The following is a 15806-nucleotide window of genomic DNA, read 5'->3' on the forward strand; positions in this document are numbered from 1 at the left end:
CTTGCTCCACAAAGGATCCGGGGCACTTTACAAGGAGACCGAAGATACATCTGGATATTGTGAGTTCAAACTAGGGTGGGAGGACGGGCACGAGACTTCCGGGGGGGCACAGGACCTGAATGAGGAAGGTCTCACATCTGCAGACCTCGGCCAGCTCGAAGCCGTCTACCCGGGTGCGGGTGGGAGCCAGCCGCCCCGTCCCGGGCGCCTGTGGCCAGCCTGGCGGCGCCCTCTGGCCGCAGCCTAGAGAATGGACCTCAGGGCGCCCCCGTGATTCGATTCCCATGCTGAAGTTACTTCCAGGAGAAAGCGTGCCCTTTGCCAGCGGAAGACAGAAATCCTGGAGAAAGACCACGGACAACTGAGCTCAGGACAAGCTCTCTCACTTGGGGCTACCACTGCTAGAAGGCAGGAAGGAATGTGCTCCAGGGACAGACCAAGGAAGGGATACGTGCTGGTCCCTGCGGGCACGGGTCCTACGGGAGCCTGAGATGGAGACTAAAAAAGCTGTTCGACGGGGCTTGCTGGAAGGTCACCGAGAAGCCACAGGCCGGGCCGGCGGCCGAGGAAAGAGCTCCAGGCTGGCGGGTTGGCGGCTTCTTCCCTCCGCAAGGCAGGCCGGGGACCCGACGTCCACCTCGGGAGGCAGAGGGCGAGGCCCGATGATGGACGGACGTGCATGACAACTCAGAGCAGCTGCAGGGCCTGAGGGAGCCAGGGATGTGGCCTCCGCGGCAAGCGGTCTTCTGTGCGAAGGCCAGAGGGAAACCTCTCCGCCGGCCGGGCTCCGAGGGAGCATCGGTGTGCGTGCGTGCGTGTTTGCTTTTTTGAAGCGGTCTTCCTTCCGTGGTCAGTTTTCATTTGTCTTTCCTTTATCGTCGCTGCGAAGAGTCGCGCTTCTCCAAGCCGCCGAGACCTCTCGCTGAATGCGGGCAATGCCCCGTCTTCGGAAGCGGCAGGCCTGAGAGCCCAGGCCAGCGGGCGGACTCACCGATGAACAAAGGCAAGGGGTTTGTTGGATGCCTTCTAAGTGCCCAGCGCCGTTCTAGACACTGAGAAAAGAGCCCGGGACGAAACAGAGGCCCTCGTCTCACAGCGGGTACGTTCTGGAGGGAAGGGCAGCCGAGAGAAGCGATAAAGACCCGCTATCTGCAGCAGAGAAAAAGCATTGTGATGTGGAGAATGCTTCTATTCTGTGCAGGCACCAGAGGAGGGCCCTTCCAAAGAGGAGGTGTTGAGGGGCTCCTGGGGGCTCAGTCGGTTGAGCTGAACTGAGTCAGCTCAGTTGGTTGACTTCTGCTCAGGTCACGATCTCGCGGTCCGTGAGTTCGAGCCCCGCATCGGGCCCCGTGCTGACAGCTCGGGGCCTGGAGCCCGCGTCGGATTCTGTGTCTCCCTCTCTCTCTGCCCCTCCCCAACTCACACTCTGTATCTCTCTCTGTCTCAAAAATAAATAAACATTAAAAAAAAAAAAAAAAAGAGGAGGTGTTAAGGGGCAGGGTGGGAGCTGGGGGTGCGGTGGTGTCCCCTGAACGCAGGAGCACCCCTCTAGAGGTGTCCCTGCCCCTCTGTCCTCCCCAGAACAGCAACTGAGCTTCGGGCTCTGGTCTCACTGCCCAAACTCCCACGTCCCGCCCAGCTCAAATCCACCTTCTGGAGTCTTCCGTTCACTCCCTGGACCCCATCACGTACCTAAGCATTGCTCCCTCGGATAGCTCGTGCTTTTCCCACGCGGATCATCTAACTCTTCTCTACCCAGACCAATGTACCGACGCTCTCAGCATCAAGCCTGCGAACTTCCGGGGACGGTGAGAAAGGCTGTGAACGCTCCCATCGCGTTTACACACATATTTTTTGCACCCTTGACGAAGGCCTGACACCCCAAGATTTTCATCCACTTTTCGGGGCGTTTAAGTAACAGGCAAAGTTTCGTTCCACATGGAAGTGAGTTTGGTGCAAGGAACAACCAAGGAAATACCTCTATTTTCCTTTCTCTTCAATGGCCGGCTATCGTCCTATTATTGGCTTATATGTTCCTAAAATCCCCTCCTTTAAATTTTTTTTTTTCAACGTTTATTTATTTTTGGGACAGAGAGAGACAGAGCATGAACGGGGGAGAGGCAGAGAGAGAGGGAGACACAGAATCGGAAACAGGCTCCAGGCTCTGAGCCATCAGCCCAGAGCCCAACGCGGGGCTCGAACTCACGGACCGTGAGATCGTGACCTGGCTGAAGTCGGACGCTCAACCGACTGCACCACCCAGGCGCCCCAAAACCTAGCTTTCTTTAAAGAAGAGTCTTCGTATCTGGGTTAAAAGTAGATTCGGGAGTTAGGCCACCTGAGTTCAGATCTTGGTTCCACCGCTTACCAGCTGTGTGGCCTTTGCTCAATGACTTGCCCTCTCTGTGGCTCAGTTTTTATTTTGATAAAAATGGTAAAAATATGACTTTATAGGGTTTTTTATGAAGATTAAAACAATTGTTACATAGGACACACTTAGAATGCACGTAATAGGCATTTGTAATTATTTACGTTTATCAGGCAGAATATTTACATTATAATAATTAATAACGATTAGAAAGCAAAGTTTAGTGACGTGACATGAAGCCACTCTTGAGGTCCTGCCTTGCTGACTGTGCAAGATTGTTTGATTATTATCTAAAAAACTTTGGGGTGCCTGGGTGGCTCGGTCGGTTAGGTGTCCGACTTTGGCTCAGGTCATGATCTCGTGGTCCGTGAGTTCGAGCCCCGCATCAGGCTCTGTGCTGGCAGCTCAGAGCCTGGAGCCTACTTTGGATTCTGTGTCTCCCTCTCTCTCTGCCCCTCCCTCCCTCATGCTCTATCTCCCTCTCTCAAAAATCAATATTAAAAAATTTTAAAAACCTTTAAACTATTATTTGAGTTCAGGAACATACTGCCATGGGCTTTCCTTTCCTTTCCTCATCTCCAAAGGCAAGATTAAACTCTGAAAAAAATCTTTCCAAGTTAAAGGTTCGCTGTTCTGGAAGCTTCTACTGCCACCAGGCCACTTCGGATTTCTTGAGGTGCTAGACAGGGTCCATTCTGGACCATAATGTCTCCACTGCAACTGCTCGATCCTGCCCCTGCAACGTGAAAGCGGCCACACTCCAAAGAAATAAAGGGGTGTGACTGTTTCAATAAAGCTTTATTTACAACAACTGGTGGCAGGCCAGAGTTCGTCCCCAGGCTGTAGTCTGCCCACCAGCGTATGAGAGGAAGAGGCAAAAAAGCAGATTATGGTTTTGGGTGGGGTAAGACCCTGACCCTCAAGAGAAGCAGGTTTGCTCCTACATAGTGGGGCTGCAGGCAGTACGAGAAAGACCCAGAAGCCCCAAGACATGTCTCGAATCAACGTGACACGGGACCTTAGGCCAGAGGTAAATATCGGTGGAAGACTGCAGCCACGCCACGGGGGCAGCTCCTCCACGAGATAAGATCCTTCTAGAACAGAGCTTTGGTTCTCTCCCCTGGGCCAAGAACGCCCGCCAGCCTGGGTACCCACTGGTGCCAGGGCCAGATGTACCATCTGGAACTGAAGCTCCCACCTAGATTCCCTTCCTCGTTCTCGGAGTGTCTGAAGACCGAATTATCTCCTTTTCCTTTTTTAGTTCCCCCTTGAAGAGGAGCGTGATAGTTTCTGTCTTCCTGCTTCCTCTCCCCCTAACAACCGATCACGGTGTTTGTCCAGCTCGCGTGTGTGTATCTGTGCCACCCGGGAGGCTGCTGAACTTTTAGGTCCCGTGCCACCCTGTGGGCCCTAAGTCACACGACAGAGAGGCAGGCGGCAGACAGAACTCGAGGAGGCATCACCTTGAGAGGGTGGACTCGGAAAACATCCTTGGTCGGTGGTTCAAGGGCGGGAGCATGGGCGGGTGTCCTGGGACCCGGTCTTCTCTGGTCTGAACATCCCTTCCCAGAGAGCTTCTGTGGGGAAGCCAAGCGCCCACCCCCACGAAACCAATGCTTGTCTTTAGGAGCGGCTGAAGCCATTCCAAAGCTCTCCTGAGCCCCTTCTGCAGCTGCCTCGCCAGATGGTGGAAAGGAGCCTTGACAAGCAATGCCTACTCCATAGCATCTTATGAGACGGACCTTTGAAACGGTATCTTCCGGCCAAGAACACCGAAGAACGCTTTACAATGCCGAACAGAAAAAGGCAGCAAGGGCTCCTGCTTCCCAGGGAGCTGAGAGTCTGGCCCTTGTCCACTAGCCAACATCCCACCCCCCCAGACCCCGTATCGTGGCTTCTCCTTTCTACCTTCAGAAAGGACCCTGGTCGTAACAGGCTGGCCACTCCACACCCACAAAAAATCGTCTACGCCCCCAACCCGTGATGTGAACTGTACATCTCGGCTTTTCCCATACAACCTGTGTCCTGTCTTGGACAGTGTACCCCAGACTCATGCCTTCCCAGGAACCTCAGAGGGTGACCTGTCTGAAAACAGGGTCACCGCAGATGCCCTCACGCTAGAGTCGGACAGATGGGCTGCTAATCCAATATGATTTAGCTCTTATAAGAAGAGAAGAGCCTCACGGACGTAGACACAGGCGACGATGGACGCAGAGACAGAGATCGGAGAGATGCTTCTACAAGCCAAGGGACACCGAGGATTTCTGGCAGCACCCGAAGCCAAGAGGAAGTCGCGGAAGATTCTTCTCTAGACCCTTCAGAGGGAGCACTGCCCTACCGACATCTTGATTTTGGACTTCCTCCAGAAACGTGAAAATAGACATTTCTGTTGTCCCAACCATCCAGGTTGGGGTACTTTGTTACGGCAGCCCCAGGAGCCCGATGCAGCCTCGTTCTGTCATAACCAACGGAGGCTTGATGCCACCGTTGAAGAAACAGGACACGCCGATGAAGATCTGTCTGACAGCCCCTCCTCTTAGAGGACATTTGAGAATTTCAGCATCTCTGTCAAGGAAGCTGGGGATGCTTCCTAGCACGCGAGGGCATCGGTGCTGGGACACAGGCCTCCCTCGTGGGCTTTGTATATATAGTTCCCAACTACATGTTGCCCCCCTGATGTCCCCTGGAGGGCCACTGTGTCATATGACATCTGTGAATTTATGCTTAGGTCTGCTCATCGAGGGGGATGACTTCGGGGGTACTGGCAACAATATCCCACACCACAAAAAAAAAAAGGAAAAGAAAAGAAAAGAAAAGAAAAGAAAAGAAAAGAAAAGAAAAGAAAAGAAAAGAAAAGAAAAGAAAAGAAAAAGAATGTTCCCCACCCTCTCCTTGCAAATCACAGAGTCTGAATTTGCACCGCGTGCCCCGGCCTTGCAGATCGAGTATCGCTTTAGCCTGCAGGTCCTGAGTGCAAATGCAGGCTACGAAGAGACGACCTCAAGTCACTGCCCTCCCCAACAGGAGCTTTCTGTCATCAGAAAAACTCAGAAGGCGCGGGGCGATGCGCTGAGACACGGGGGGAGGAGAAAAACTCCGTCTCCTTTACAGGTTGCCTCGTGCATTTCCGCTTATGATCAACAGTGCTCCGTGGAGAGTATTTTCTCCTCCGCTCACGAACACTCACGAGCCTCGACTCTCTCTTAAGCATACGTTTCCTTCCCTTGTTTCTCTAGATCGACCCCAGCTGCCCAGAGCCCAGAACAGAAAGTGAGGATCTGTCGGAAACGGGGACGCTCAAACCCCACGAAACCAGCCACGGGCCGCGAGGGCCACCTCTGGCAGACCACAGCACTGCTGATTTCAGGGAAGGCTGCCGGCCAGAGTGTCTGCGGCTGTCCTTAGAAGTCACACTGTGAGTACCGGGATGTTTCTGGTCAGCCTCGAACCGACGCCTTAGTACAGGGAGAGAGGGACAGGTGGAAAGCGGCAGTGTTCCGAGGCGACGGCTGTTCTTGGGGGACGGCCACAGACATAGGTACTCAGCACCAAGTCACCGACAGCCACCCAGCCAGCCTGGGCGCCCCGCAAGTGGCACCGTGGCCCCGCGGGCCGTAGGAAGGTCCCCAGCGGCCCGGCACCCACCTGAAACAATAGCATCAATGTCTTACTTTTTCTGGAGCGGGAGAAGAACCTGATGCCCCCGGGCGAGGTAGACGGGTTGGAGTTGGGGGAAGATTCTTTGGAGGAGGAGCGAAAGATCCCGCTGAAGCTCATGCGGCGTGGGGAGCGCGGAGGGGACTCCTGGTAGGAAAATGGGAACACGGTTTTGGGAGAGCCGGGGCTGGCCTTGGGCCTCACGGGAGCAGACACGGGGCTGGAGGGCCGGTGCTGGGGGCCTCGAGAGAAGAACCCTTTGGAGGGGCTGCCCGAGCTGCAGGGGCTGTCCACCTGGGGAGAGACAGACAAACAGAGGGGTCACTCCGAGCACGGGCACTCAGACCTCAGCCCCGCGCCGGACGCGTCGCGGCTGGACCGGTCCCTCCCCATATTCACGGCCACCGGGCTGCACCTTCGTGGCACCCCGCCCCAGAGACGGCCCCGAGCTCTTCTGCACACACCGGGAGCGACCCCACGGGCCGGAGGAAAGGACCTGACCCAGGGTGGCCCGTCCGCAGGCCCGTCAGCACCACCCAGGGCTCCGCTGACCTCCACCCAGCCCTCTAGAAGGGGCTTCCTGGAGCAGACGAGCACGGAAAAGGCAGCGACCCCTTTATCCCATTTGTGGGTCTGTCTCCCGGCGTCTACTTCTTCACGCCTCACGTCTGTCCTTCTCGAGGTCTGACTACCCTGGCACGAGGGTCTCTTGGCCCTCTTCGAAGGAGGAAACACAGGGGCGCCTGGGTGGCTCGGTCGGTCGACCTGATTCCGGCTCAGGTCGCGATCCCAGGGTCACGGGATCGAGCCCCGCGTCAGGCTCGGTGCTGGCAGCAGAGAGGCTGCTTACGATTCTCTCTCCCTCTCCCTCTGCCCCTTCCCTGCTCTCGCCCTCCCTAAAATAAATAAGTTAATAAATAATTTAATAAAGAAGTAACTTAATTCATAGAATTTAAAAAAATTCAGAGGAGGAAACGTATACCTCTAAGGCCTGAACCACGGCCAGCCTGGGGCTTGAATTCCTCCCCCCCCCCCCCGACAAGCTGCTGTGGCATTAGGATGACTGGGGCTGGTGACAGGGCTCAGGAAGGAAGTTAACAAGGCCCAGTTCGCTGATGACCAGACCTTGTAGTTACGGTTTGAGAAACGACGACTCCGTCCACGGCGTCAAGCCGGGGCACGTGACTCACGCACTTGGACGGACATCAGAAGCCAGAGCTACACCTGCAGCCTAAGCGCGAGGGTCTGACCCCGACTCACCCCTCACTGGGCCTCCCTGTGCACAACTTAGTCTCGTCGTGCCTCAGTTTCCTCATCTGTAAGCCGAGGCGTCACGCCCGCCCGCCCCCGAGTCGCAGGAGCTACCCTCTGCGCGTTCGTTTGCTCCTGTCGGTTTGGCAAACTTGCAACACGGGGGCCAGAAGGACCTCAGGGCCTACCCGGTCCCATGGTAGGAAAGAACAGCGACGGGTCCACGGGGCTCACGGGGCGAGGAGGAGGCCGGGCAGGGAACCGCCCAGCGTGCTGAGACCCCGCGATGCCACCCAGCTGGTGGCCACAGGCTCGCAAAGATAGGTGAGGGCACGAGGGCACGCACACGACCAGAGGTAGCATCTGTGGGGCTCTGGCCTCTGTCCCCGGGGGTGTCTGAGCGACCCAGGGCCCCTGTGAGCTCTTCCCCCACCAGAGGGCGCCCCGAACTGGGCTTATGACTCCTCGCTGGAGGTTATGCCCTCCCGGGAGTGGGGGTGGGGCTGAGGGGGGCCTCAGTGACCCTCAACCACAAGTCACTTCTCCCTACAACTCCCCACTTTATACTAGAGGGCCCGTGGGGCCATATGGGGGTGCCCAGGTGGGCTCCACGTCCGTCCCTTCAGTGAGTGAGCTTCTGGGCCAGAGGCCGGGACTACAACAGTCACAGACCACAAGCGCGTCTCCTTATAGAGAGGTGAATTTTTTTCTCTCTTTAGCCCTTGATATTGAAAGCCTTTAGACCTCCGCTCCCTGTGCTCTGAGTTCTCGATTTTGCCACTATCCCCCCCACCTATGGGACTCAGGCTTCCTCACGTTGTTCTGAACCCCAAGAATGACTAAGGAGGAGACGTTCTCCACGCAGTAGACCAGACGCGCCTATGGCCGGGGGTGGGGGTGGGGGGGGTGGGGAACGTCACACAAGGAGTGGAAGGTGACCCAACAGGGGGGCGATGCAGGCAAGGAGTCTGGACACGGAGACTGGAGTCTGAATCACGGCTCCATTTCCAGCGGTGTGGACAAGCGACCTAAGGTCCAGGGCCCTCATCCATCCAAGGGGGGACACTAGGCCGGCCCACGGGGTGCGAAGTTGACTGGATCATGGCGGGGAAGCACCGGGCACACAGTGAGTACGCCATGCATATTTGATCCGTGCTCCTGGTCATGAATTTGTAACTAACAGTTGCCTGATGTTTGTGGCGCGTCAGGGGGGCAGGGCTGACTTATGGCGCGACACCACCTGCGGTGTAAGAACCTGACTCTTCCCCGAGGCTCTCCAGCAAGGGGATGGCACAGATTTGCTCAGGGCAGAGCATCTGGTGGCCTCCACCATCGCTCACTGAGCACCCCTGAGCCCGAGGCCAGGGGAAGGGGCCAGCCGGAGGCACGGTGAAGGTCACAAAGCTGGTAAGCGGTGCCGTGGGACCTCAGGGCCCTTCCACCCTCTCCCTCCCGAGAGTGGCAGAAATAGCTGCTGGAGGGAGTGGGAGCAGCCCGGAAGACACGAAACGGAGTCAAGGTCAGGTTTGAGGGGCGGAGGCAGAGAGTCGGTGGCATTTAGGAACCAGCTGCGAGGCTAACCCCACAGGCGACCCCCGACTTTGCCGCGCTCCCCAAGGCCCCGGGGGGCTCTGCAGGGAGAAGGCGGAGCTGCTGGGCACATGCCCGTGTTGGGCTCTGTGGGGGAAGGGAGAATGGCAGGCACGACGTGGCCGCCACGAGCCGGAGCAGAGGGCCTTGAGCGCTGGCTTGGCCCTTATCTGGTAAACAAGGGGCACCCTAGGGTGCCTGGAATGCCATTCTGCACTGAGAATTCCAGGCCGACGGAGTCAGACACGGAGGAGGGAACCCACGGGAAGTAGACCTCTCCCCAAAAAGGCCAAACAATGGTGGACACAGCCCGGCTCCCCCTTCTTCCGCGGGGGCCCACGCTGCCTGGCAGAGGGGAGATGAGATGGCCGGGCGTGCCAGCCGTCTGTTCCCTGCAGGCTGGGCGGGGGCGATGCTGATTCGGGCGCCAACGGGAGCTGCCGGGGACGGGGCCGTGGCTCACGCCTGCTGGCAAGGCTGCGATGAAGCAATACTTCGATAAATGTAATCGGACGACGCGCCGCCTCTGGACGAACAAAAGGTCCCAGAGACTCCCAAGATGAGTGCAGTTCACGAGCTAACGGGGAGCGGACTCTCCAGCCGTCGGCCAGGAGGGCACTGGGGCAAAGGCCAGGCCGCCTGGTGCTCAAATCTTCGCTGCAGGCCTTCCGCAGACGCCCCGTCCCACCCCAGGCGCCATGCCGGCTGACCCAGAGCGGCTGCAACGGTGCCGAACCATCCCCGAGATCCCGGCACTGGCCTGGCCCCAGATGCTGGCCTGGGAACTGCACGCCAGAGCTGTGCAGAGTCAAGGTGACCAGAAGCTTCCCACAGAGACACGGTATGTGACAAAGCGCTGCCATCTCTGGGGGCGGGGGCTCCGCGGACAGGGGTCCAGTGAGGAGGCCCGGAGATCCTGGATGACTGATGTGACAGATTGCCAGGCTGGCCGCTGGAATATTCAGGAACACCTGTCAAGGGGAGCTCAAGTGTAGCCCATCCATCCAGCTGCACAAGGGCTCCTGGGACGCAGGGGAGGCTGTGGGTGTCCGACTGTGTCCACACTTCTCCGCCCGAGGAGCCTGGCGGCCCCTCGGTGGCCCTCTGTGGCCACCCTCACGTCCACGGAAAGGGCTAGATGTCAGCAGAATCGAAGCCACGCTCCTCTTCACAGGGGTGTCTCCGCTTGGAACTGGATTGCTAACACGAAGGGGCAGAATCAGGCAGGGGAGGAGGGCAGCCCTCCCAAGGCATTTTGGGAACTCTTCTCAGCAGTGGCCTAACTCTGCTTCTCAGAAAGGCCAACCTTATGTCCAAATAATTCGAGGTTACTGGAGTCTAATTGAAAGGAGGATTGCCAGGGTTCGAGGTCAGGGGGAGGGAAAGCCTGCCCTCCGGGGACGGGGTGAGGGTGGCGGGGGGAGACCGGGGGATGGCCTTCGGGAAGCAGGATCAGCGGGAATCCCAAGCGCCCCGCCCTGTCCACGTTCTTCTGCCGCGCCTTCCATCCGAGGCCTGTCTCCAGGCTACATGGGGCCACAGATGTAGGGGAGAAGCGCCTTCCCAGCTAACCAGCACTGTGGTCCCTCCGTGTCCCATGCCCTTGTCAGACCATCTGGAACAATTCACTACCTTCTCGGGAGTCCGGACCTCCTCTCCCAGCCAGGCCATGGGCTGTTGAGGCCCATGTCCCAGACGTCACCATTGCCAATGTCCCCCGGCATTCCAAGGACACGCTGGGGGTGCAATAAACCCTCATGGTCCCTTTCCGCTCCCAAGTCGTGCATTTGTGACAATGACTTTGCTCTGGAACCCTCTGGGAGCCACCAAAGTGGGGGCTGGCCGGGCTGGGTGAGGCCTCAGTCCTCGCCGTGTATCTTCGCCGCATGCAAGGTTCCGCCTCAGATTTTTCACCTCGAGGACGGGCTTCCTGGCGTCCAACCCCTGCGAGGAGGAAGACCCACCCTGCAGCCACAGACCGTGCCCTTCCGGGCTAGGAACTCCGTGGCTCCTTACTGAGGGCATCCTCTGAGGGGCTCTTCGGGCTGGGCCACGGTGACCGTTAATCAGATCGTTGGTTCGGTCGGGACAGGGAGCTGAGGCCAGCAGGACCCCGCAGGCCTAAACCAGGCTATGCTGCCTTAACTGTGTGCAATTCAAAATGCTTAGAGAACAGGCTAGCCCTCCGCCCTGGAGCTCCGGCCCCAACCCCGGGCTGTACCCAGAGCCGGAGTCGTGTGGCCCGGTACATCCGTGCCAAGACACTGCCCATGGCACCCGTGTGGCTGGGCCCCTCCTGAGGTCCCTTCCCCGCCCCGGGGCCATGGGTAACAGGGCCCGGGAATAACTTGCTGCCCAGCTCTCTGCCCCACCCTCGCTCCTGATGGCCGGCCACCTCGACCTCCCCTTTCGTGCCGCGCGCCCACTGACGCTCACGGGATACACACTTCTTGTCGGTTGCCTGTCCCCACACGGCCATCAGCCTTGCCGAGACACCGGCTGACCAGCGGGGCAGGGTTGGCAGTGAGCTAGACAGAGGCAAGGAGAAGTGGCCAGGAGACCAAAGGGAAGGGCGGACACCCGAATGGAGGGCAGGGGTGGGGGGGCCTGTCCGTGACGGGACGAGCTGAAAGCCACGGATGGTCTCCGAATCTCCCATTTACTGATACTTTGAGCCTCTTCTCTTTGCTTATTGTTGATCTTCCACATTATCTCGGACTCCTTTGGGGAGACAAGCGGGGGGGCATGGCTGAACCCAGAGGGAGGAGAGAAAGGAAAAAAGCCCAGGAGGCTCTCAAATCAGAGAGCCGCAAGTGTGAGGGGCATGGCCAGGTGAGGTGGGTCATCCCAGCAGCGGCCAGGTGCACCAGCGGGTAAGCAGCGGGGACTGCATGTAGGAGCACAGGTGCATGTGCAGGTGGGAGTGTGGGTGGATGAGCAGGTGGAAGTATTAGTGGATGTGCAGGTGGGAGCACTGATGGATGAGCAGGTGGGAATACAAGTGGATGAACGGGTGGGAGCACAGTGGATGTGCAGGTGGGAGCACAGGTGGATGTGCAGGTGGGAGCACCGATGGATGAGCAGGTGGGAATACAAATGGATGAGCAGGTGGGAGCACAGTGGATGTGCAGGTGGGAGCACAGGTGGATGTGCAGGTGGGAGCACCGATGGATGAGCAGGTGGGAATACAAGCGGATGAACGGGTGGGAGCACAGTGGATGTGCATGTGGGAGCATGGGTGGATGTGCAGGTGGGAGCACAGATGGATGAGCAGGTGGGAATACAAGTGGATGAACAAGTGGGAGCACAGCGGATGTGCAGGTGGGAGCACTGATGGATGAGCAGGTGGGAGCATGGGTGGGTGTACAGGTGAGAGCACAGGTGGATGTGCAGGTGGAAGCACTAATGGATGAGCAGGTGGGAATACAAGTGGATGAACAAGTGGGAGCACAGTGGATGTGCATGTGGGAGCACAGGTGGATGTGCAGGTGGGAGCACCGATGGATGAGCAGGTGGGAATACAAGTGGATGAACAAGTGGGAGCACAGTGGATGTGCAGGTAGGAGCACTGATGGATGAGCAGGTGGGAATACAAATGGATGAGCAGGTAGGAGCATGGGTGGGTGTACAGGTGGGAGCACAGGTGGATGTGCAGGTGGAAGCACTAATGGATGAGCAGGTGGGAATACAAGTGGATGAACAAGTGGGAGCACAGTGGATGTGCAGGTGGGAGCACAGGTGGATGTGCAGGTGGGAGCACCGATGGATGAGCAGGTGGGAATACAAGCGGATGAGCGGGTGGGAGCACAGTAGATGTGCATGTGGGAGCATGGGTGGATGTGCAGGCGGACGTTTGTCTTGGGCTCTCACCGAGGGAGTCCCGCCTCAGTGGCACCCCAGGTGAGCCGTGAGATGTTGTGAGAAAGGTGGCTTACCTTACGAGAAGCATGCTTTTCTGAGCTCTCCAGGTCTCCGTCCAGGAGAGGCATGGCAAAGGAACTCAGGTCCTAGGATGGAAAGAGAGCATGTGGTCAGTGGAGTGGCCCTCGGGTGCCCACCCGGCCTCATCCAGGGGCCTCACTGACTCTGTGTGTGCATCGCCACCCCCTCCTAAGTCCTCCGTAAATACGGACCACGAGGGAGGGGTGTGGATGTAAGCGGAGACAGAGGACGGGGCACCACATGCCAGCTCCCTCTAAGATCGGGAGGGAGATCCAGCAGCACGTCCTGCAGGAGAACACGCTCACATTCCCTTCCAGAATAGGCCACTGCCCCCCACCACCCCGGGGAAGGGGTGAGGAGAAGAGGCTGGGACTAGAGGCAGGAGGGAAAATGCCCCAGGACGAAAACGGCCGTGCAGGGCAGGACTCTCGGCGCCCTGGGGAAAGGCTGATGGGACAGGACCTCATGTCAGGACACAGAATGTGGGGCTCGCGGAAGGGGTCCAGGACGCGCGTCTTCCTGGAGAGATGATGGGGGCTGGTGGCGGGGAGAGCCGGGCTGGCGGCTGGGGCGCAGTGCTCAGTGAAGCTGGGTGGCACGATGGCACAGAGGGGAGGCGGGGACCCACACGCGGCATCACTCCACTCTCAGCTCTGCTCCTCCTTCCCCTGGTCTCACCTGACGGATGCCCTCACACCCCGGGAAGAAGCCCCACGTGGGAAGTCCAACAGGAGAACTTGCCTGTGTCCTTAACCTTTCTTTTTTCCCTTTTTTGTTGTGGCAACATACACATACCACAGGACTTACAATCTTAACCACTTTGCATGTACAGCTTGGGAGCATTAGGTGCATTCACACCGCGCAGTCATCACCACCATCCGTCCCCCGACCCTTCTCATCTTGCAAAAGGGAAACTCTGTCCCCGTGAGACAACTCCCCATCCCTTCCCCCAGCGCCTGGCACCCAGCATCCTACACTGTGTCTCTATAAATCTGACTACCCCAGTACCTCGCGTAGGTGGAATCATGCAGTATTTGCCCTGCTTCTGTGACTAGATTAGTTCAGATGTTGTAGCCGGTGTCAGAGTTTCTTTCCTTTTAAAGGTGAATAACAGGCGCGCCTGGGTGGCTCGGGCCATTGAGCGTCTGACTCCTGATTTCAGCTCAGATCGTGATCTCGAGGTCGTGGGATCGATCCCCGCATCAGGGTCTGCACTGACGGTGGGGTACTCTCTCTCCTCTCTCTCCGCCCCTCCCCCTGCTCGCATGCAAGCACACTCCCTCTCGCTCTCAAAATAAATAAATACACATTTAAAAAGTGAATAACGCTCCATTGTATGGACGGGCCGCATTTTGCTTATCCGTTCAACCGTCAGGGGACCCTTGGGTTGCTTGTGCCTTGTAGCTATGGAGAAACGCTGCCGTGAACATAGGTGTTGAATCACGTCCCCCTCCCCCAAACCCGCGGGATGGAGTTCTAACTCCCAGAACCTCAGAACGTGACTGTATTTGGAGACGGGTGTTCCCTCTTCTTTGGAAAGATGTCTGCTCAGGAAGTCCTTTGGCCATTTATTAACCACGTTGTTTGCTGGTGAATTGGTGGGAGTTCTTTATGCATTCTGGACGCCAGCCTTCTGTTGGATGGATACTTTGTGCACATTTTCTCCCATCCTGTAGGTTGCCTTTGCACCCTGGCGATCGGGTCCATTGAAGCCCAGAAGCTCGTAACTTTGAGGTCGTCCGATCTATCTGTTTTTACTTTGTTGCATGTGCTTTTGGTGACATGATGAAGACTTTGCTGCCAAATCCAATGTCAAGCGTCTCTTCCCCTATGTTGTCTCCTAAGCCTTTTCTAGGTGTAGCTGTTACACTGAGGTCTGAGGTCCGTTCTGAGTCAGATTTTCTCTATGGTCTAAGGTGAGGGCCCACCTTCCTTGTTTTCCAGGGGTATATTCATGTTCCCAGAACCATGCATCCAAAAGACTGCCTTTGGGGCCCCTGGGTGGCTCAGCCGGTTGATTTCAGCTCAGGTCCTGGTCTCGCCGTTTGTGGGATCGAGCCCTGAGTCGGGCTCTGCAGCGACAGCACAGAGCCTGCTTGGGATTCTCCCCCTCCCTCTCTCGCTCCCCCTCCCCCTCTCATGGTTTCTCTCTGTTTCTCCAAAAATTAAAACATAAACAAAAAAAAAGAAAGAAAGAAAGAAAGAAAGAAAGAAAGAAAGAAAGAAAGAAAGAAAGAAAGAAAGAAAGAAAGAAAGAAAGAAAGAGGGGCATCCGGGTGGCTCAGTCAGTTGAGGGTCTGACATCGGCTCACGTCATCATCTCCTGGTTCGTGAGTCCGGGCCCTGCGTCGGGCTCGCTGCTGTCAGCCCAGAGCCCGCTTCGGATCCTCTGTCCCCCGCTCTCTCCGCCCCTGCCCTGCGTGCGCTCTTTCCCTCACTCAAAAATAAACATTTAAAAAATGGAAGAAAAGACGGTCTTTTCCCACTGAATGGCGTTGGCACTTTTGCTACACATCTCAGCTTGGCCACACATGTGAGGGTTTCTTTTGGGCTTTGTATTCTATCTCAGGGGGCCGCATGTCTGTCTTCGTGCTGGTATCACGTTGATTCAATGACTACGACTCTGTAGTAAGTTTGAGATCAGGAACTGTGAAACATCTCACTTTGTTCTTCTTTTTTTTCTAACATCCATTTATTTTTGAGAGAGAAACAGAGCATGAGCCGGGGAGGGGCAGAGAGAGAGGGAGACGCAGACTCCGAAGCGGGTTCTAGGCTCCGAGCTGTCAGCACAGAGCCCGACGCGGGGCTCGAACCCGTGAACAGTGGGGTCATGACCTGAGCCGAAGTTGGACGCTGAACCAACTGAGCCACCCCAGGCGCCCCTGTGTACCCAGGCTTTCTTGTAACCCATTCTGTCCCCGCCACCCTTCTTGCTGCTGGGGTCCAGGTCTGTACCCTCCTCCCCCAGCTCTCTCTGGGGCTGCCTAATTGTTCTCTG

General features: G+C 57.3%; 1 protein-coding gene across 4 annotated transcripts in view; it reads right to left on the reverse strand.

Moving 5' to 3' along the window:
- The window catches only part of PRKAG2 (protein kinase AMP-activated non-catalytic subunit gamma 2), a 260830-nt gene that overhangs the window by 173018 nt on the left and 72006 nt on the right, over window positions 1-15806 (reverse strand). For all 4 annotated transcript variants that reach the window (XM_023250755.2, XM_023250752.2, XM_023250754.2 and 1 more), the window contains exons 2-3: window positions 12802-12873; window positions 6040-6319 (exon numbers count right to left, since the gene is read on the reverse strand). In XM_023250755.2, the coding sequence (XP_023106523.1) occupies window positions 6040-6319; window positions 12802-12873 (352 nt within the window). The remainder of the gene's footprint in view (window positions 1-6039; window positions 6320-12801; window positions 12874-15806) is intronic.

Source organism: Felis catus, chromosome A2, assembly GCF_018350175.1.
Source record: "Felis catus isolate Fca126 chromosome A2, F.catus_Fca126_mat1.0, whole genome shotgun sequence".
Taxonomy (NCBI): Eukaryota; Metazoa; Chordata; class Mammalia; order Carnivora; family Felidae; genus Felis; species Felis catus.